General features: G+C 39.8%; 2 protein-coding genes across 3 annotated transcripts in view; both read left to right on the forward strand.

Moving 5' to 3' along the window:
• Positions 1–2,897, forward strand: part of b3galt8 (beta-1,3-galactosyltransferase 8) — a 3,666-nt gene extending 769 nt beyond the window's left edge. Inside the window, exon 1 of the mRNA XM_063489856.1 lies at positions 1–2,897. This exon is cut by the window's left edge and continues 769 nt beyond it. Coding sequence (XP_063345926.1) covers positions 1–354 — 354 coding nt within the window. The 3' untranslated portion in view covers positions 355–2,897.
• A 3,562-nt stretch (positions 2,898–6,459) lies between these two features.
• The window catches only part of zgc:162952 (PKc_LIMK_like_unk domain-containing protein), a 30,298-nt gene continuing 14,754 nt past the window's right edge, over positions 6,460–22,003 (forward strand). Inside the window, exons 1-2 of one of the 2 annotated variants that reach the window (XM_063489693.1) lie at positions 6,460–6,693; positions 7,907–7,973. In XM_063489693.1, the coding sequence (XP_063345763.1) occupies positions 7,943–7,973 (31 nt within the window). In that variant the 5' untranslated portion in view covers positions 6,460–6,693; positions 7,907–7,942. The remainder of the gene's footprint in view (positions 6,694–7,906; positions 7,974–22,003) is intronic. The other variant, XM_063489694.1, reaches the window with a different exon arrangement.

The following is a 22,003-nucleotide window of genomic DNA, read 5'->3' on the forward strand; positions in this document are numbered from 1 at the left end:
CCCAACAGCAAGTGGTACGTGTCAGAGGAGCTATATCCAGAGGAGAGCTTCCCCTCCTACGTGTCTGGAGCCGGTTACTTGTTCTCCGCTGACCTGGCAGCCAGGATCTCCTGGGCCTCCAGGTTTGTGCGGGTCATCCCTTTGGAGGATGTCTATGTGGGCTTGTGCTTGCGGATGCTGGGTGTCAGGCCTGTGTACGCCTACAGCCTGCCGTTCTTCAGAAGCCTGTTCGAAATCAAAAACCTGAAGTACGACAGGTGCACCTTCGCCAAGCTGATCATTGTTAATGGCTTTAAGGCACCAAAGCTGCTGAGGGTTTGGCAGGACTTTGCCAAAGGCCACGAAAGATGCTGATCACATTTACCTGGTGCCTTGCAGGCAATTCTAAGGGAGTAAACCTGCTGCAAAGGAAAGAAGGCCAGCTGACACACAGAGGTTAGGGTGGCAAACAGCATCAGCTAGTCAGTTGATCAGTCTATCAACAGAAAAATATCTTCTTGAAAACCTCTGTCCAGTTTAGACTCATCCTCATCAGTCTCCTTACTCAATACTGAATATTTGGCTTGTAGCTAGCCACTATTTTCATAAACAGAATTATAGCAGATATGTTTTCAAATGTACTAATAAAAAGAAAAATAGGAACATTTTTGTATTAACACTCAACTCAAAAGTTGATCAAGTACTCATTCAGGCTAAAAAAAACAAAACAAACCCTTTTGTGATAAGTTAATTGTTTAATTTATTTCTGTGCCAAAACTGATCTACCTCCTTGGGCTAAGGCCACGTTAAGACACAGCTTTAAACCTTAGCTTCAGTTAGTAAGTCACGCAAGTCATTTAAAAAATGACTTGCCACCTTTTTTATTTTGTGATATTCTTTTTTGACCCAAAAAATAATCAAAGAATTGAAAATGTGACCGAATTTTCTGTTGTTTGACTCATCAGTGGGCTCAACATGTATGTTACAGTCTCTTCCTTGAGCAATCAACAGTTCTGTGATCTTTGAAAGAAAATGTGTATTCACTGCAGTGCTTCATCTTCTTTTACTGCTCCTAGCCTACGCCAAAGAAGTGCTTTTATACCAAAGGTTCTTTGAAAGTATTCTCCCGTTAGTGCCTGATGGGTTTAGGGTCTATGTGTACATGGAGTCACAAAACCCAGCACAACACAGTACTTTTATGCTTAGTTTTTGCTTCCTGTTTGAATTGGCGACAGGAAGTTATGGTAAGTCGCTCAGTTAAGACTCATGGATGCCCCCTCCTCTGAAGCTGCCCTTTTTAGAGTTCAGCAGCAAAAAAACAAAACAAAACAAAACACATCATTTCAAGAGAGCAAAGCTGTACTGACACACATATTTCTAAAGCAAAGCGTTCGGTGACTAGTCATGTTGTCTGAATTAACATTTTGTTTTTGTGTGTTTGTCAGATTTAGATTAAGATCAAATCACGGTCCTCAGACCTGCACCGTGACGTTTGTTTGCACTGCAGAGAAAAATACCAAAGATGCCTCACCAGTGGCTCGTGCACTGCACTTTAATACGGGTTTGTTGGAATGAACGGTTTTTGCATGATTCTCGATGTGTTAAACAAAAATGTCCAAATTGCACTCATTACTTTATACTGCAATCAAGCTATGTGTATCCTGCAGCTTTTTTTGTCAGGGTCCCGTTTACTCATGCATAGTAGTCATAAACGACAAACCAGCAGGTGGCAGTAGTGACTTGAAGATGAGAAATCAGGTTTACTGCTGGTGATTTGTTGTGATAACTGCAGGGTGTTACAGGGATAAAATGTTACCTGTGAGTTGGTTCAATATAATTTTTGCCTGTCAAACAGGAAGCCTGATCATCCCTGTTTAATATTACTGCTGCTGCTCCTTTGGAGAGTTTGCCAGCCTTGACAAATGCTGTTTCTATTTAGCGTGTATAATTTTTATATAAATAAAAGTTTTGGAAAATGTGGAGTGGGGTGTTTGAGATGTTATGTGTGTTAAATAGTGGAGGAATTTTTCTATTTTTGTTTTGGTGCAATTAACATTGTTATATGTTATATTATTGCACAAAATTTTTAAATGTTTCCTTGTTTAACTCTATTGGATTTGTTTTGGCCATAATTTATTATTCTGACAAAATATGAATTGAATGTGATTTATTGCAATTCAGAATTATAACAAGCCATTTGGTGAATAGATTACATGGGCCATCACACCATAACAGTATCCTGGTAGTGATATTAGAATAGGACCCTCTGGAGGCTAGACGCTGGTGGTGATGAAGATGGTGGCTCCGGTGACTATGGGGTGCGGTTGAGGAGGGCTGATCAAATGAGAATCTGAAAGACAGAAGAGCACAGAGAATGGAGGCTTATTGGCTCAGAGAAGAGGGGAAAGAAGTTGATTGGACAAGAGCAGAGCTATCAGCATTGAGCCTGACAGCATGGGGAAGTGGAAGTGGTCCAAAGAACAGACATACAGCTAGATTAATGTTTTGGTTCTTATATAGCACATTTCTATTTAATTTCAGCACTCAAAGTGCTTTCACGTCACTCACACACACAACATTTATCCAACATTTAAACACGTTCTGGTGAATGCATCAGGGGCAACTCAGGGTTCATATCGACAGGAAGCACCAGAGATCAGTTCCCTAACCTTTGGACTGCTACATGAACCGCTTTACTGCCTGAGCCACAGCCACCTGAGATGTGTGATTACAGTTGTTCCCTATTGAACCTGTGTAGCAGCTTCATTTATTAAACATCCATGTATTCAGTTTTGTTTTTTTTCTCTTTTTGCTGTAACTAAAGAATTTCTGAATCTGTGTTACCCAGTAATTAAATGTGATCTTTATATTTATGGCATTTTGAACGAGTTTAAAAAGTCACTACAAGTAGGTCTGAAGTTCTTTGGCACATTGTTGGCACAATGGGTAAAATGTAAATAAAAAGAAAATTCAGTGTCTAAGATTCAGATATATTTGTCAGAAAACCACATGAAGTTTGAGGAAAGTGTCATGTAGACAACAGCAACTTTCATCTTCAGAGAAGTCACGTTACAGTCAGTGTTGTTTCAACCGTATCCTTAAATGCATCTTATTCAGCCAAGCATGCAGCGACACACGCAAGCACCAGTGTGGACAGAAGCACATGGCTACAACATCGCCTTCCTTACCAGTGCACCTCACTGCAATTCCTCTCAAAAGAAAAACACATTGGGGTATTTTCTATGGTGCTTCAATGGGGGATAAAGCACAGGTGGCACTGAAAATCCAGCCTGGAGAGAGTGAGAGCGCAGATGAAGATGGAAGTACCCAACAGTAGGAAAGCAGCAGGAAGAAGCTGAGAGTGAGAATGAGGAACTTGCTGGTGGTAAAAATAGAAGCACTGAAGCAGAATTAAAGCAGGATGTTTGATCGCTTCATTTATACCTGGAATGTACTGCTGCTGGCAGACCTCTGTGAAAACAACCAGTGTGAGGATGTGGAAAAATCTTCAAATGTTATGTATTGTAATGATTTTACAGATAATCCTAGAGATGTCTGTAACTGTAATATTTCTAGCAACACTTTAACACATCAGAACGGGGCATCCTGTCCTGTCTGATTAGACGGTAATGTCACTTTTTGATGTATATTTTATGCAGGTTTTGATTGGCTGTGATTCAAGGTGTGGCCTGTGAAATCTTTGAGATTTCCACAAATTAAAAATTGGGCATAAACACAGCTGCAGTTTAGACCCACTGAGGGCTCTGTACACTGCTTAAGGTGCAGACAACAAAATTTAACAGGTTCTCAACCACTCCACCAATTTTTATTCAAATCAGAAAGGTCATTGTTGTAGCACTTACAGATGGACAAACAAATGGGAAATACAGCAACACCCTTGGTTGAAGTAAAGGAAAAAAATCTCATGTTAGATAAGAAAACAAGAGAAAAAAAATGCAATTAGCATTTGATGCTGTGTAATGATTGGAGTGCTGACTGATGATTGCAACAGCACCAGTGAGTGGGCTCAGAAATGGACAGCTGAGTCTCCATGATTCACCAGCATGGCTGATTGTCAGCAGATGGCAGCCTCACAGCAAACCTGCAACACCCACAGCAGCCTCGCAGCTGACAGTCTGCATGCATTTTTTTCCCTTCTGAGCTGGCATTAAACCAAACGCATCGCTCACAGGGAGAAGACGGTGCCAGTGTTTCTTTCAAGAAGCTCGACACACCTCTTGTGAACACACAGATATTCGTCAGCTTCTGGGCAACACGCCTGCGAGCAAGCTGACCTTTAAACTTTAACGTAGACACAGTTTTTCATAAAGACTACATCAGATAGTTTCCAACAAGCTTGAAAGTCGGTATTTGGTACGATCACCTTTATTCTTCATCACAGTCTAAACTCTCTTAGGCAAGCTCTCCTGTAATGTCTTTAAGCAGTCTTCAGGAATAGTTCTCCAGGCTTCTTGAAGGACAATCAGAGCTCTTCTTTGGATGTTTCTGCTTTTTGTTGCGTTCACACAGCTTCAATAATGTCTGAGCTCCGGGAAGGTCAACCCATGACTGATAGTGTTCCACTATGTATTTTCCTATCTAGTTATTGGAAATCAGATGTTTTCCAGATGATATCACATAGTAGATCAAAAGTTTTTTTCTTCATCCCTAATTCAATCAAATTTGACAAGATCTCCAACACCACAGACTGAAATGCAGCCCCAAAATATGACAGAGCAGCCACTGCGTTGTACAGATGGCTGTAAACACTTTATCCTGAGCTTACATATCCATAACAGTTTGAAAAAAAAAATCACATTTGGATTCATCACTCCATAAAAACATATGGCTTCTTGACAGTCACCTTTCCACTGACACCATTACTGATGAGGCTTGGTGAACACTAGACGAATCAGCTGAAGGTCCAAATGCATCTCTCGGGTCCTGTGTCAGGTTTTTGCTTTTGCTCTTTTGTAAGCACAGGCCTTTAGATACTGTTCTTCTGCTGTAGATGTTTTTTAGGCTTGCCACTTCTTCTTTTGTCCTCCGCTTGACTTTGACTGTGCACCACGATGACATATGCCAGGCTTTCAGTTAATAGCTCTTTTGGAATTACCCTTTTTTTGGGAAATACTATTTTATGTCTGTCAGACTGCGTGGCATTTATTTTAAATAACCAAATTGGAAAAAAACATGTTTTTGTTGCAAAGTTTTCTGTTAAGTTTCGACACAACACTAGTTGATCTGTTAAGTTTGGTGAGTTTCTTTTGCTTGAGTGACTGACAGGTCAGTGTTAATCAGCTTAAAAAGAAGATGAAAAAGGAACATGAAACTCCTCTGCAATTTCTTAGGTACTAATGTTTGTAAAAGCGTGTTTGACTTATGAGGTGTTTTCCGCTATGAAACATAGAGTAGGCTTTAGCAATGTATTAGCCAATAAATGCCTGTTTATGCCTTTAATAGTAAAGGCATAGGGCAATGTTCATATGAAGACAAGTATCTGTCCACTTAGTGAATTTAAGTTTAAAATATACTCATTTGGAAGTGTGCTTACCCTTTTTAAATATATTCTTAGTTCACCTACAAGCTCAAGATCGTCTTTACCATAAATTGCGAGATTACTGTCTGGTGATGTTGTGACAACATTGCCTTAAATATTAAGATAAATATCACAGTATGTCAAAGCTGTGGCAATGTCACGATATAGTCTATCTAAATGTACATGCTGTTATAAGTGGAACTTTTTACGGTGTAAATATAACATATTCACTGGTTGCTTTGCTGTGGTGGGGACCTGGTCTTGCGTTTTGAAGCTGGCATTATGTAATTTGAAATGTAACTAACTAACAGGACTACCCTGTAGGGATTCCATTTTGAGATAATATGTCAATAAATAATTTTCTGGTGTTATCAAGTATGTTAATCCACAAATTGTGTTGCTAATTACCTTGATTGATAGTGACAGCAAAGGGTTAGCCTAAATGATCCTGTATTGTTGTGTTACCCTTGTCATATACAGACCCCCCGCGCCCCTACGTCCATTTTTCGTTTATTTGTGCTCAGTCTGCTCCAATCTATTCATTTCCCACACTGACTGAGTGGGAGTTTATGCTCTGAGCCAGTACTCAGCATTGTTCAAAACACTCCCACCTCTGTGCTGTATCTAGATACTTCTCATCAGTACGAACAGCTGTGACAGCACTGTATCCTTTATAGTCAGTATAAAGCCTTAGAATCTGATAGTTGTGAACACTCAGCACAGGCTTGCAGGGCCCTTGAAGTACAATAGTTGCCCTCTAACAATACATTTAAATCCAGTGTGTCATAAAGCCTGTAAAAAACAAAAATCGCCACTGTATGTGAAAATGTTCATCATTTCCTCAGTATCCTCCCGACATCAACACACACTCTTTGAGGCTGTCTCCCTGCCTTCCCGCGCTGGCCGGCCTCCTCTCCTCGTGGGTGGAGTTTCATCCACCGACGTGCTGGTGAAGCTGGTTCCTAAGACAACACATGAAACATGCATTTGCATTAGCGAGGCTCGTTTCAACACCGACGCCGTGAGCCGACTTTACCACCCGCTCTCTGTGAAGAAAGCTACCAAAACAACCGCGACTTCCTGCACACACAGCGAAGTAGAGCGGATATATGATGCCAAGTATTTCAGCGACACTTTAAAGCAGATCTGCACATCGACGCTGGGACTCAGTCTATGTAAGTGCTGGACGATTTAACAGAAAGTGGATTATGTTAAACGGTTAAAACTAAAGTTTGTCTGCCACTAGGCGCGAAATGCTCAGCACAATCCGAACTTAATATTGACTACAATGGAAAACACCAAACTGTGATAGTGCCCACTGGTTCCCAACCCAGGGGTAGTCATTCATAGTGCGGTCCCCAGAAACTCTGAAGAGGGGCCATTTTTTACTTAAAGTCAGATAGAAGAGAGAAAAAGGAAACGTGCTTTGTGGTTAGGTGTGCACATCCTTAAAGCTGTCTTAACAGATATTTACAGTTTAGCAACAGGACTAATTATAATGTGTGATATCAAATTTGTTTAGCATGGTGACAGATCCATTTAAAAGTGTCACCTCAGCTTTCTAAGCTGAGAAATGAAACCAGTGACAAAGTTCCAAAAAGCTGCAGTTCCTCTAATGTCCACTTGACTTTGACTCTAAAAATGAGTCAATCCCCATAGAATCTTATTTCAAAGTGGCCACTTTAAACAGGATTCAAACACATGCGTGTAACATGGTACAAAAAATGTTGGGCTTTATGGATAGTTTTCATTTTTAAGGCAACTCTTTAACGAGTGAATTCTGCTAAGTGGAGCTGCTAAAGTGGATGTCTCTGCTGTGTTTGAGCTGTTGTTCTCTGACAAATGATACGGCCTAGTGTGAGGTACTGACCATTCAACTGCACTTGTACAGTTTATGGATGCTGCTTGTTACTCAAGCTTGCTAGCGTCAGCTGCTAATTTTTACACTGGTCAAAATATTGATATTCCAATGAAAGTACAGAATTCAAAATCAAGGTTAATGATTTTGCTTTTTAAGGTTTATAACTCTCCTGGAAAGAAAAAAAAATCACTCACTCAAATCACTTATCACTGTCCTGATAAGGAAGGATCACAGGTCACATGGGTGTTAATTCAGCATCATGAATAATAATAATAATAATCATGAACAGGAAGGTTTGTATGTCTTTTTGTGCAAAGGCACTGATTTTGTTTCTTTAGCAGTTTTTAACCATAATGCATGAAGTCACAGCTGTCTCGTAGTTCAGTGTCCTGTCTGTCAATCAGTGTTTGTGTTATTGTTCAGTGTTGCTTGCTTGCTTGTTTTTCTCTTGTCTTGTCTTTGTAAAAAGCTGTGTGTGTGCGTGTGTGTGTGTGTGTGGGTGCTTTTTGACTGTGGTTCCTCCTCAGTTTCTGCAGAGGCTTCTGGATTTGTTCCACTACAAGATGCACATGAATAGCTTATTAAATCAGTGGAGTAAGTATTAAGATTTTTAATGAATTTTCATTCCATTTTCATGTTGTTTGCCCAAAAAAAAGTCTTGATGCACACCATTGGATTGTAAATGCAACGACTCCAAAGCAATCTGACAGTGAACTGAGAAATCACAACTTTAACGCTCGTCTCGAGCTGTGATGTGTTTCGGTGCTGCACTGCTTAATGTCAGTGTGTCACCTCCACAGCAGCGGCTGTATGTGTTAAATAAGTGTGTATTTGATGGACTCTTGCTTTAAGCAGGTGAATCTGCTGTAGGGTATTTGTGTCTAGCTCTGCAATGTTCTGAAATAGAAAGACTTTGCTCAGCAGCAGCCTGTCTAAATGTGTCCAGAGATGGTGCGTTACAGAGGTGTCCCGTTACCTGGGCTCCATGTTCAACACATCCTGTGTAGGCTTGAAGTTACCAGCTACAAATGTCTGCATTTAAAGAGATAATGGAGAGTAATGACTGGTGACTTACTAAAATAACATGTCAGTTTTTATAAAATGATCACAATAATGATAATCTGCACTGGAGCAGGTTAGAAGTTACAGTGATGATCCATCTGCGTTAAAAAGAGAGCCAACTTTGTGACACTGAAAACCTGTTAATGAATTGCTAACCCACGATGCGATGAACTTGTGGTTTGTTCTTACCTTTTGAAATGGCTGCTTTAAGAACAGGAACCAGGTTTGTGAACACTCGCAGTCGACTTGCATTGCATGCATTAAGATGGCTATGTCAGTCTGCTATCAGGCTGCTGTCAATGTGCACTCAGTTTGCGACTAACTTGGGTCAAGCTGTCAATTAACTGCAACTGCATATTACTGTTTTTAGTAATATGGCGATTAGCATCGATATGAAAATTATGAATCGCTTGTACAGAAATGAACTACAAATACTTAACTGATTACTCCTTACTTTCCTCCACAAATTGTAATTTAGTTGCTGCGAAATGGCATGGGTAGAACTTGACAGGTGAACTAACTTTTATTTAAGGACCTACCCACTTGACATCTTTGAAGTTACATAGGCTTTGAGGCGAGTGACTGAACTCATTACCAATTGGAGCAAATATACTGCTTTCCCTCATTACCTGTGATAGCTGGAATAACTAGCTTCTGTTAGCTAGTTTCACTTGTGATCTTTTTGCTCTTTAATCATATTTAATGTAGTAGAGGTGAGTCTGAATTATCAACACTGTATTCCCTGTCAGTGTTGGTCAAGTTACGTGAAAATAGTAATTGCTAATTTTCAAAAGTAATTAGGTACTTATTACTTAGTTACTTTTTAAAAACACGATACACAACCTAAATAGGTAATAAAGCAATAGACCTGTCAGCCCAATTCTATTTTTTTCTGCATAATCCATCATATAAAATTGAATCAAATGAAAAAGTCTCTTTTAAAAATGTGTTTTATTGGCTTTAATCTTTTAATTTTATGCACATTAAATCACGCAAAAATTAAATTATATGCAGAAAATAGGTTTAACATTTAAACCTATTTTCTGCATATTCCAGCATATAAAATAAAATATTCTTTCTGTGTTTGCACTCACTCTTTCAAATTGATGCAAGTAAAACAGAACAAAAATAAATAAAATGAAAAGATTCAGCAACACTAAGTCCTGCTGCTCTTAAATCTGTTGTCACCTGTTTAGCAGGAGTGGGGCCGGTGGAGGTTTGTCAGGTGTCGCAGTCATGTCAGCAGGGGGGATCCGAGGGTTTCTCTGTGAATGTCACATTCCCATGACAGTGTGCTAGGTGCTTGCTCAGATTTGAAGTTTCATTTTTTGCTGTAGAAAATTTTCTTTCCATGCGGAGTGTACAGCGGTGTACACTTTTTTACTCAGAGTAATGTCAGTACTTCCAAGCTTTAAATGCTGAATGGTCGTACTCTGTTGATCTGCACACGTCTGTTGCTGCCACAGAGGTTGTACGCGCTTACGTCATTGTCATGAGACACTCTCACAAACAAAATCACAGTTTAGTAATGCAGTGTGCTTACGAGAAAGTAACAAGAATCGAATTACTTTTTTCGCAATATTAATCCCTTACCTAACTCGTTACTTGAAAAAAAAGTAATCGGATTACAGTAACACATTACTTAACACGTTACTGCCCATCGCTGTTCCCGATTCTGTATTCTCTTTGGTACTTAAGCTCATAAGTAGACCTAGCTAGTTGGCTTGTTAGATAGTTAAAAAAATTTTATCTATTAGTGTAAATAAATTGATTTGGAATAGGTTTGGCTTTGATGTTGCTCTAGCTTACAGGTGCTAATTGGTGAGCAAACTTTTAGAGTTTTAACATTATTTCTTGAAAGGTGTTGCAGCAGAAACAACATCAGTGGTGTGAAATATAAAAAGAACTTTGCAATAATATTGCTATTATAACATGAAAGTAGTAAAATACAGTTTTATTTATAGATTGTTTCTGTTTCTTCATTTATTTATTTAGCTTTGAACTCTTTGGGTCACATAGATAATTGCACTGAGTTGTTTTTCCCATTACATTGTTGTCCCTGAACTCCTGGGTTTGTCTCTATTACGTATTACAAAAGATATGAGATTGTGGTAATCGCTGGCCAAAACAAACACCTACATCTGAGAGTTACCATTTGACATTTTAGACAAAGAACCATATGTAAATATAATAAAATATTTTACTGCTTGCTCACACAGAATTTATATCTGGAGTTTTTCTGATGACGTCAGGCTTATCTTCTTTTCAATGGTCTGTAGGGGCAGTGAGTTAAATAAATTTGTATTTAGATTATTATCTCTGTTAGCCGCTGGCGTTGTAATCGGCGTGCTGTTTCAAGGTCAGAATTTTACTGCTTTTTTGTTTACCTTCACACTTCTGCTACATGGCTGGGAATCTTGGCTGCTTAGCTGCAGGGCTCATGTTTGCACTGATTGTGTAGGATGGATCATCCATTTAAAAAGCAGTTCTTAAGTAATCAGTGGTGTTTGCCTCAATCTATCACTGAGGTAAGGATTTCTTTATAAGCAGACTTGCTGTGGTGGAGAGGATTCTATGATATACACACGTGTTTTGTTTTATTTTTATATAAAATCATACTGATGAGTGCATCTTGACTAAACTAAGTGCTCACCTTGCAGGTGGTAAATGCTGAGAATGTCATCTCTAAAATCTCATGTTGTTTTCCTCATATCTGCTCTCTGTGGTGTAAAATATCACAGAAAGTAACATCAGCACTTTTTAATGTGCTAACATTGCGAAAGGGTCTTTCTAAACCCAAACCATAATTTTTTACTTATACCAACTAACTAGTTTTGATGCATCAGGCAACATCAAGTAGTTTTTATGCCTTAGCCAAAGAGCTGCTTACTGAGTTTGGAGTTAGGTGGCGAGTTTGTTTATCCCCTTGTCTCTCTTATGGAAAGTTTAATGCACGTTGTCCACGTTGTGAAGCTTGAAGGTGAGCATTTTTACTGTAGCCATCTTTGATTTTGAAACATCAAAAATTTACAAAGTGATTGCCACACTTTATCCAGTCAGACAACTCGTCTTCGTTGGTCGCTTGGGGTGGAAATGCACTTTTTTCCTATATAGCCTGAACTTGACAAACATTGATGTTTGGCTCAAACACTGGATGAGTTCAGTGTTGCTGCAGCGATGGTGGGAGGCAGTGGAAGGGGACAGAGATACATTGTGCTGTTTCCACATTTTGTATGACCTCCAGCGCTGTTTTCAGCCCACTCAGCCATCTTGTACAAGTGGTGTCTTGTTCTCAAATGGCATTTTTCTTTTTCAGAAGAAAATATAGAGTGAGGCATCTCTCTGCCCAGTGTTTCCATAAGCGGTTGGGTGTCACTCTGTTGTGGAATAGAATCTTCACTGTTTGTTTGCATGCCATGCATAACCACAGAGAGAAAGAGAGACACTCGCTAATATGGTGAGACTCCCAGATGGCCTGATTGCATTTGGAAAAACCCAAGAATTTTGGTTGATCAATGAACATTAATTGACGTTTTATAGACCGTGCGCATAGACACATGCAATCCTTTTATGCCACTGTCTGCATGGGTACCATATGGGTCACATGTGCTGGTGAAAGTTCTCAGTGGATCTATGGTTACAATCAACTTATGACAGTGCAACAGCTCGAGGTGGTTTTAAACAAATGCCATTTTAAGTGTTTATTTTATTTACTTTTCAGTTATTTAGTTTACTGTTGCTTAATTGGGGGTTTGGTTGCTACATGTTACCATGTCTTAAATTAAATCTTATATTAATATAAAATATACCCTTCTCTTTTAGCTCAATAAATCAAAATGCATGCTGTGTGTAAGCATTGTGTAAAATATCTCTCTTGTCTCTACTGTGAGCTTCACCTGCCATTCCTGTACACAGCAGAGCTTTTCACACATGCAAATTCCAAGAGGGGAGAAAAGTTTAGGAGACGATCTAAATGCGTGTCTCTGCAAATGCACAGTTACATTATGCTTCGATTTAGGGAAAGAAACAAAAGAAAAGAATCAGTCGGGCAATCAGAGATCAGTGTCTGAGTGCTGATCAGTGTCGCTGTTCCACACACATTCACTTCAAAGTAGCACAGAATTCTCAGTATGAACCTGTGTACTTTCACTTATGCACAACTGTGTTGCAAGGTGTGACATAAAACTGCAACGAGGCAGATTCAGTTGATTTTGAATCTTGTAAGAATAATTTCATGCATCAACGGGGAAATGAAAATTTCAAAACATTGCCTTGCCTGGCCAGCTGTTGCCACTGGCGATCACTGATATTGTTCGTTGGCACAACCTGAGTATGCTAGCTCGTCTTTGAGGCAGTGACGCAACTACTAAAACAACAGATACTACAAGAGATGCCAAATAAACTTATTTAAACATTTATATATACTCTTCAGTGTTTTACTGTTTAATCTGTCACAACATTCACAACAAAATGAATCTTGTTCTCCAGCGATGATTTAACCTGGCTAGACCAAATTGCCTACATAACTGTTTGTCTGTGTCTGGCCCCTCCCCCTCTACCATCTCATCATTTTTGTGTAGTCATTACCAAGAGATTACTCTTAAATGTGCGCAACTATGGAATTTTCTTCCATGGGGATGTGGTTGCAGCCACAACCACATTACCACTTCACCATGGTATTAAGAACTATACCACAGGGCAGAGCACATTACAGAATTACCACCATTACAACTTTCTGTTGTATCTGAGAATCTTTCCATCCTCTTAATTATATTGTAATGAAAGCATTGGGAAACTGAAACAGTACAAACTTGAGATTGTTTTTTTTTGTTGACACTTAATGTTCCAGATGCTCCAGTAAAAACAAAACCAGACGCTGCGAAAGTGTGGGGTGGTGTAGCAGAAATAGATTCAAGGTAAAAAAGAAACAAAAGCCTGTAACTTGATCTTTAGCACAGTAAACACACACAGAGAGGTCAACCTCCTTTAGACTTGCTGTCTTGAGAGCTTGAAAAGAAGGCAACTGTGCTTCTTTAGGTCTGTTTTTTGAAACACCTTGGTCAAAAGCAAAACCCAAGAAAATGACGCCTCCACTGAAAAGTTCACCAGGGAACATACCAATGAAGACAGGTTACGATTCCTGTGCTGTTAGTAAAAACATTGAGGAGGATGGAAACCTCAATGCTGAATTTTATCAGAACACCCCCCCCCCCCCCCCCCCCCCCCCCACACACACACACACACACACACACACACACTCACACACAGATCATTACCTACTGTTTGACTCCAACTGCTCACTAGAACTTTGGGTGTAGGGTCCTAATCACCCCTTCTTTCCTCTAAAGAAAAAAAAGAAAAGGATTGCACACATATAAAGAAAACTCTTAAAACAGGCATTTATCCAAACCTTAATGCACAGCAAAGAATATCAGACATGAAAGACAAAACACCCAATGCAAGCTTAAAAAGTTTGTGCAGTGCAGTGAGGAATACTTGGACCTCTGCACTCAAAGGAGAAACGGCACACATTCAAGGATGCTCTTCTTTGAGGGAAGAGTAAAGGAGGTCAACTACATACACTGTGAATCACCACTTAAAGTGGAGCCCAGGAGTCCAGGTGGTTTAACCCCCACTCGCACCTTGCCTAAGGTGCTGTCAATAGCTAACATTATGGTGGGCTGGGGCAATGTGTCACAGCGGTTTCACCTGTCGGCCCCGGTGACGGGAATGACCCACATGTTTTTTCACACCTTAACTCATGTGATGACTCACATAATCGTTTGTGGGTTAGTGACCCTCAGGGCTACCACCTATGGGACAGCCTCACTAGGGATTTATTACCTTTGACTTTCCAACAGTTGTTTTAGAATTAATGAAGCGTCTTGGATGTGAAGCGAAATGTCTTAATAAACCCTGAGGAAGTTCAGTTGCCTACTTTTTTACTCAGTGATAGGGATGAATTGTTAGTACATCTTGGTTAAAAAGGTTTTGCAGAGATCTTCACTCACACTCAGTGTTGAGTTTTGTGTAAATATTTTCTGCAAATGTGTAAATATGAGAGCTTGATGCTGAACTATACACATTTTGTTTGTTAATAATGTAGAGTTTGGACTGCAAGGCTTTCTTTGCACAAAAAAACCTAAAAAAAAAAAAAAATTGTTGTTACAAATGACACCCAGACTTCCTGACTGAACAACAGTGCTGCTCATGTCCTGCACATGTTGGATTATTGTATGCATAGAGAAATTGTTCACATGTGACTACAAGTATCAAAGTTGCCCACTTTTGTTAATGGCTGCAATTCTGGAAGTGAATTTCCAGTTCATTTTCTCTCTTTTTCTGTGTAATTTTTCATTCATATATTTATACATAGAGACATACGTAGCCATTGAGTTGTTGTTTTGTTTTGTTTTTTTCCTCTGTCCCATCTGGCAGTGTAGCAATCAGAATTGTTGTCTGAAGGTAAAAAAAGGTCAACAGATTTACTTTCGCAAGTAGAGCATTATGGCATTTGCTATAATTGTCTACTTGATAGTGATATTTTATTAGGATTTTTTTATGTTGGGTTATTAGAACCACAATGTACAAGACTGGCGGACGGAAAAGAGAAAAAAAAAAGTATGTGAAGTTGGGGAGAAAGTTAACAGAAGGAGAGAACAATAAAGGAGAAGAGAGATGGAGAGACAGAAAAAACACTGGGAGTCTGCTTCAACACCTGTTTAGAGAAAAAAAAAGAAAACAGCATTGAAACCACAGCAACAGCCAACATATGCAAAAATAACAGAGACAATCTTAGTGAACAACACACAGTACTAATAATACGAGATATTTTTAGAGGCAGTACCAGCCCAAGATACTGTGTGTCTGTGCATACCTGTTTGTACACCTGTGTGTGTGAGCGCTAATAGTGGGTGCGGGGAGCCACAGGCCCTCCTGTCAGCACCTAAAGCCGGCATGGATGAGACCTGGGCCCCAGACATCCAGAGGCCCCCCCATGACGACCACTGCAGGGACAGTCACGGCGCCCACTCAGAGAAGAGCAGAGGAGAGCTTTGGGGGAGGGGTCATGCAGCAGCAGCTGCCAAAGTGCAGAATTGGATGGTGTACACACATTTACACTCCCCCATACACACTGTGTACTCCCAGGTCCAGGCACCAATACCCCCAGAGGGGCAATCAGCCCCCATAACCCAGGAGATAGTCCCCTTCACTTTGAGGTGGAGACAAGCAGACCTCCCTGGTCCTTGCAGCAGAAGTGCAGTCCACCAGCCCGACCTGACAGCCAGCTCCTCCTCCCGGCCTCCATCCGCGGACGGCAAACACAGAATGGTGGTGTGAAGACGCCTTTCCATCCACTCACATGTGTTGTTGATGCGTGCTATTTGAAAGTGTATTTAAAACCTGCAAAAAGATGGTAAAAATCTCCCTGCCAGCTAAAGAGGTCCTTAGTTTCACCAATGTACCAAAGGCCACCGGGCCAGGGCCGGGCCCCAGTGCTTATTTGTACTTCTGAATGGTTTCAGAGTTTTATGAGTTGTGATTTAAAGAAAAGGTTGAATATTAAAATAAAGATCGTATTTTTTAGCCGTTAACGGTTTTAAGCCCATCGGAGCATGTGCTCTCCGATTTGCGTAACTATTTTTAAATCCCGGTAGAATTGCAACCAAATAAGCTAGCACAATCATTTTTTGGAGGAGTTGGAGGAAATTGGAGGATTTGTACTTACATTCATTCAACTTGTCCCAGGTCGCAGTTTCCTTCCACTAATGCCTTTGCAAAAAACTAAATAAAAAAAATTTGTTGTTGGCAACAGCAAAAAGATTGTTTCCAGAAACGCGCTTTGCCGATCTGATCAGCTGTTCATACCACTTTCTACGTTGGAATAAACATCAGTGCGAACTATCACATGTGTATCACATTCTTGCAAAAACCAGAAGTGATGTCATTTTTTGTGGGAAAATGTTGTAAATTGTGCACAATAATATTTATTTAAATTTTTCCTGCTGTTCATAAAAATTAGTGTATCTCAAAAATTAAACTATAAAGACACTCAAAATAAATTTCCTGCGTTTGGAAACTATTTTGTGCAACTTTTTTACATTTACAATTCTGAGGGATATACCTCTGAAGTTTCTGCAACTAGAAAAATGTATAAAAACACAAAACAATTTTCAATTTTTTTGTAGTTTATTGCACATTTTTACAATTTATGTAGTTACTATGGACTTAATGCATACATATTATTGAAATTTGGGATGTAATGGTTGTATTGATGTATAGCAACTTGAAATGCTCCAAAAAATGGCACTGCAGCATGTAAAAATACAAAGATAAGCTCTGGTGGATTTGGTTCTATGGTGGGCTTTCTGTCTTGCAGTATTAATGGTAATGCTGCGTCACTACTTTGTCAACCACCAAGTGTGGTTGATGACAATGGGGTGCCACAGCTATGCATAGGCTTGCTCTGGGCCTCCCTTATTGATCTGATATCAGCACGTCTGATGCATCAGTGATCCTCTAGCCTGCCATCTCTGGTTTTGCAAACTTGCAGATGAAGGCAGAGCTCTGAGGCTCCTGTGGCTCCAAGACAAACGTCACCTCGCTTTGGAAAATCCATGAAGCAATTAACAGCTACTGTGGCTTGGCTCAGGCTAGTTGAAGTGCTCAGCTTTAATGCACCAGGCTGCTGCCAAAAATGTCATGACTAGAGGGCTGTTACGTGCAGATTAACACTCTGCTGTGGTGCAGTTACCCACACCATCTCCATGCTTTATGCCTGAAGTCAGTGTGGCTCTGAGGATCATGTTATCCACTCATATTCTGGCTACAATATCAGTTCTTCACAGAACTGGCAGACTGGGTTTTTTTTCCTAGGGAAGTGTGATGATTTTTGATAAAAAACCACAGAGATTTTCACCCTTTTCTCAGTAATAAACAGAGCTGAAATTTCTTCAGTGAACTCCCTCCTCTTGCTGTGATTTTAGTGCAGTCCAAAGCTGAATCTTTGTATTTGAAAGATCTTTCTTTCTACAGGATTTTGTCAGCTTAGCATTAGATTCAGCTATTGTGTGAAAACAGAGGAAACCAATAAGGTTATTTGTGTAGAAAAGCCTCCTGCACCGTGTGTGTCTGTCAGAGCAGGAGGTCTATCCTAATTAAAATACTGACCACTCACTGAATGTTCAATTGATTTTTCCAGCTGTAGGTTTTCTATAACATAACAGATATGCATTAGAGGATAATTAGCTATATACTTTAAAAGATTAAATGTTACATATATTTCCAGTGATTCTGTCAGTTTGTACCTTTTCACTATCTGTTATTTAGCCTAATGTAGCAGAACAGTACAGTTGTGAAAATAAGTCCCATGGATGGAATTGTGGAGGTATTTAGAAAAATTTTGAATTTGTAAATGAACAGAAATATATAACCAGATGTACAGCTGCCTGTGGCAAATGTAAATAAAGCTAACCTAGTCTCTTTGCAGACTCTGCAGAAATGACCTCTTATATTGCACTTTGCATAATTGTCAGCTTGCTTACATTGTTGACAGCTCCTCCATGCATAATTTCTTCAGTTGCACAATGTTTCTGAGTTTCATGTGTGTATTGCTCATGTAGCTTTTCAGAGTGATTCATATGTGGGATTTTTGCTAGGTTGTTCCATAACCCATCGTTTTGTCTGGTTGGGCTCTTCCTTATTAATTTGCTAGCATACTTAGGGTCATTATTCTGTTGAAACATCCTCAGTCCTGGAAACACTGGCAGTCACTGGAAATCTTCAGCAAATGATGGTGATTACAGCAGAATTATTAATTTCAAATTTTATGGAGATGTTTTCAATCCTCGGAGGTCTAAGTCAACCTCAGTGGTGACCGTAATGGTTTATACATTTTGAAAAATCAATTGCAGTCTTGTAGCATAGGGTTAGGAACTTTTATTTTTATATATTTTTGTATGATTTCCAAAATCATTGGACAAAGAAATAATCGTTGTAATTGACACACAGTAAAAAAAATATTTACATTGTTTCCAGAAAAGGTTTTGCTTTTCTTCAAAGCTGATGATTCTGTGATGATGAATTGGTTCTCAAAGGGTTACATCCCTTGCTACAATCAGATATCCACAAGCTTTTATCTGAAGGTCACAGAAAGCTTTTTATATATTTTCATCACGGGATACACTTCAATTGAAAAGAGATCACCAGACCTGAGATCAGAGGCTGAAATAACCCTTCTAAAGAGGGTCAGTGGAACCTCATCTGCTATCTGTTTCAATTTCTTGGATTTGAAAGTGTGTAAATAACTGTAGGGATACATGCTCACATCGTGGTGTTGTGCTTGTGACTACACTTGTCAGTCTTGTCTTTTGGGAAGTTAATGTGTCATCAAGCTCATTACCTGGTGTTTGGTTTAATATAGAGAAGATACCAGCCAAGACCCTTATGTAATTCTTATTAAATTGGCTTCAAATGGTAATACCTGATTCTAGGGAGACACTGCACTGATGTCACCTAATGACGTGAAATTCCTGCATTTGCACTTTTCCCAGTATGATCCTTCTGACATTCTTCTGTGAGAATCCTCATGTTGAGAGGCAGAGCCCTGAAGAAAAATGTTGCCCTGGTGCGAAGTGGTATTTATTGTGCAACTTTCTTGAACGGCATTCCTTATCAGCTGGAAGGACGTCATTGTGGTCATGGCCAGCATTACTATTCCTGTTGAGGGGGTGTATGGTCAGACAGGTCTAACTCACAGCGGGTTGTGATAACAACATATTCCGGCATTTTGTTTGCCTAACCTTCTCGTCATATGTTTGGGGAAAAACAGAAAAAACACAAAGCTTGAGCTCTTAAACCTGTCATGGATCACTTGGAGTAACCAGAGCAGCCAAATTATTCTTTGCTTGATGAAAGACTGTTTAAATCTTTATAGTAGTGTTGAAGAGTTAATATGCAGTATGGAAGCACATTCTTATTCTGCCATCTAAATGTGGATGTTGTGGCTGGTAGAAGATCACGACAAGTGGTAAACCTAAAGTGAAGGCTTAAAAAAGTTCAGAACCAGCTTATGATGCAACACTTGGAATGTCCACCTTTTCCTGAAATGCGATGACTTTGGAGACAGTGGAGTGGAAAATGAGAGGGAGGATGAGAAAAGCAGACAGAAACAGAATGTGGAAACGCACAAGAATCTGAAACTGAGACATAAATCATGCAATGTGTTTACCTTCAGCTGCAAAAGTAGCCATGTTGCTTCACTGAGTGTACTGTTAGCAGAGCGCACATGACAACACTTCCACTAAATTAATGAAAGTGGCTCTCACTGAATGTGGAACAGCGCAAAAGTGGACTTCTGTTCAATTTTTTAAATTTTTCACACACTCCATTTTATTCAGGGAATTACTCCAGCAGCTTTTATAGTTATAGTTTCTTATCAGATTAATTTTGATGGTAAGACAGACCATTTGAAAGTTTAGGCTGAGATAGATGGAGACAGACAGTGGATCAAAGAAACAAGAAGTTCTCGCTAATGTTATTCAGTAAAATTTGCAAGTTTCCTCCAACAGTGCCAGAAATAATTTCATCTTATTTAGTTTCACTTCATCATAATGTGACAACAATGGAGTCTAAAAGCTTGCTGACAGGTTCGAGAGCACGACGTCCTTCATCTTACAAATTTGGGAACCGACCAGTCAAGATGAATAAGGAAGAGAGATGATGGATGGAGGCGGGAGAAAAGAGATGCGGAGAGATTGACAGTTAGATGATGGGGCTGCACTGTAAGCATTTCTCTCTGACAGTGCCAGAGCTGAAAGTGCAGTGATTGTTTAGTCTGAAGCTGAATGAACAAAAGCAGCGTGAATAGCTGGGGTTGATTCCCCCGACTTTATTGACAAAACCCTGCCAATTGTTTTAGCGTGTCAGCGCGCGCTTTCCACCAGCGTCATTGTAAAGGCAACTGAGATTGTTGTTGGGGGAAAAACAAACTGACCTTCACTGCTGTCACGCCAGCCCTGTGTGCCTGGAATTGGGTCAGGACTACCCACTTTGTGAAGGAACAGAGAGCAATCTTCACAGTGGGAACGTTATCCTACCCATCTGCACTCCAGAGTTACAACCAATATTTTGAAGAACTGAATGAAGAGAATAAGGAAACCATGCTTAATAGTTTTGGCACTATGGCTGGTGGCTCACCAGGCCTAAGTTTATGCCATGGTAAGCCTAGTGTAGGGTCAGGGTTAGCACCTATGATGAATTAGACCTCATAGGATCGCAAAGAAAGAACTGTAAAGTCAGAAAGTTGACATGACTGGATATCTTTTTACATAGGTCTAAAACCATTACGTTAACTACAGTTTTATGAGAACAATGTTAATGGAGGTTTAGTTAGCCCACAGTAAGTGAACCGAAAGGTAAAACAGTAAAAACCAATGATACGAGTGTCTAAACGAAAAGGTCTTCAAGTTAATGACCAGGAAGATAGTCAGGGATAGAGCACAGGACAAACTTTCAATAGTCCCTATGTGCTGATTTTCAATATAAAACTTGGGCTGGGGGTTGAGGAATGGAGGTCAAAGGGTGTGGGTCGACTCAGAAATCCCACAAAACAACAAAACCCACAGTGCATAGTTTGCCTCTTAATAACTTCTCTGGAGCCTTAGACACTAAGTGGGGAGTTTCTAGTAGACAACCTCAGGGCTGATTCATAGCCCCCGCTATGTTGGGGTGGATAGCTAGAAATAATAGATAAGCACTTTGGACATGATGAAACTTTGCAGTATACAGTTAGTAGTTTACTGTGTGTGTGCGTGTACGTATGTGTACGTGTGTGGCTTTTTTGTTGTCTTGCCCTGAGTTCACAGTTGAACACGAATGCAAACTCTAAGACACTGATCACTTCATCATCATATGGTGTAAGGGTCTGTGTGGACGTCTGCTGCCTGCCAGTCTTTTTGTGGACTTAGGCATGTTGACACTACACTACAATGCACTAACGCTAAACATGCTCTTCTAACTCACGTAAAGCAGACTTTCAAGACAGTTGAACAGAAATCTCCTCGTCTTTGTCCTTCTGATAACCGGACTTGAAGTTCTTGTTACTGTCTTAGCTCCAGATGCAGGACATATATAACTGCCTTATTTATTAGTAATTCACTGATAGTCCAGATTGACTCTTGACTGTGTTGTGTTGAAGATAGAAACTGTTACTAAACAATTTTTAGAAAGATTCTGTGTTCAGCAAGCAGCCCTGCCCTCATTTTAAGCATTTTAAAAATCTTTTTTTCATCACCTTTGCTGCAGCCTGTTAAGTGGAAGCGTTTTCCCTCATCTATGCAGCCTAGTGTAAGTGTGAAATTATACCTTTTGTGAGCGTCTCGTTGATCTGTAGTTGCTTTCATGCTGTTAAATGCATAAATTGCCCTTTTGGTTGGTGTGTTCAGTTTAGCAGCAGTGAGCAATACATATGCGCTCTAATATACAGTCCCGATCAAAAGTTTAAGAGCACTGGAAAAATGGCAAAGAATCATATTTTGCATGGTTGGATCTTAACAAGGTTA

This window comes from Pelmatolapia mariae, linkage group LG12, assembly GCF_036321145.2.
Source record: "Pelmatolapia mariae isolate MD_Pm_ZW linkage group LG12, Pm_UMD_F_2, whole genome shotgun sequence".
NCBI classification, from domain to species: domain Eukaryota; kingdom Metazoa; phylum Chordata; class Actinopteri; order Cichliformes; family Cichlidae; genus Pelmatolapia; species Pelmatolapia mariae.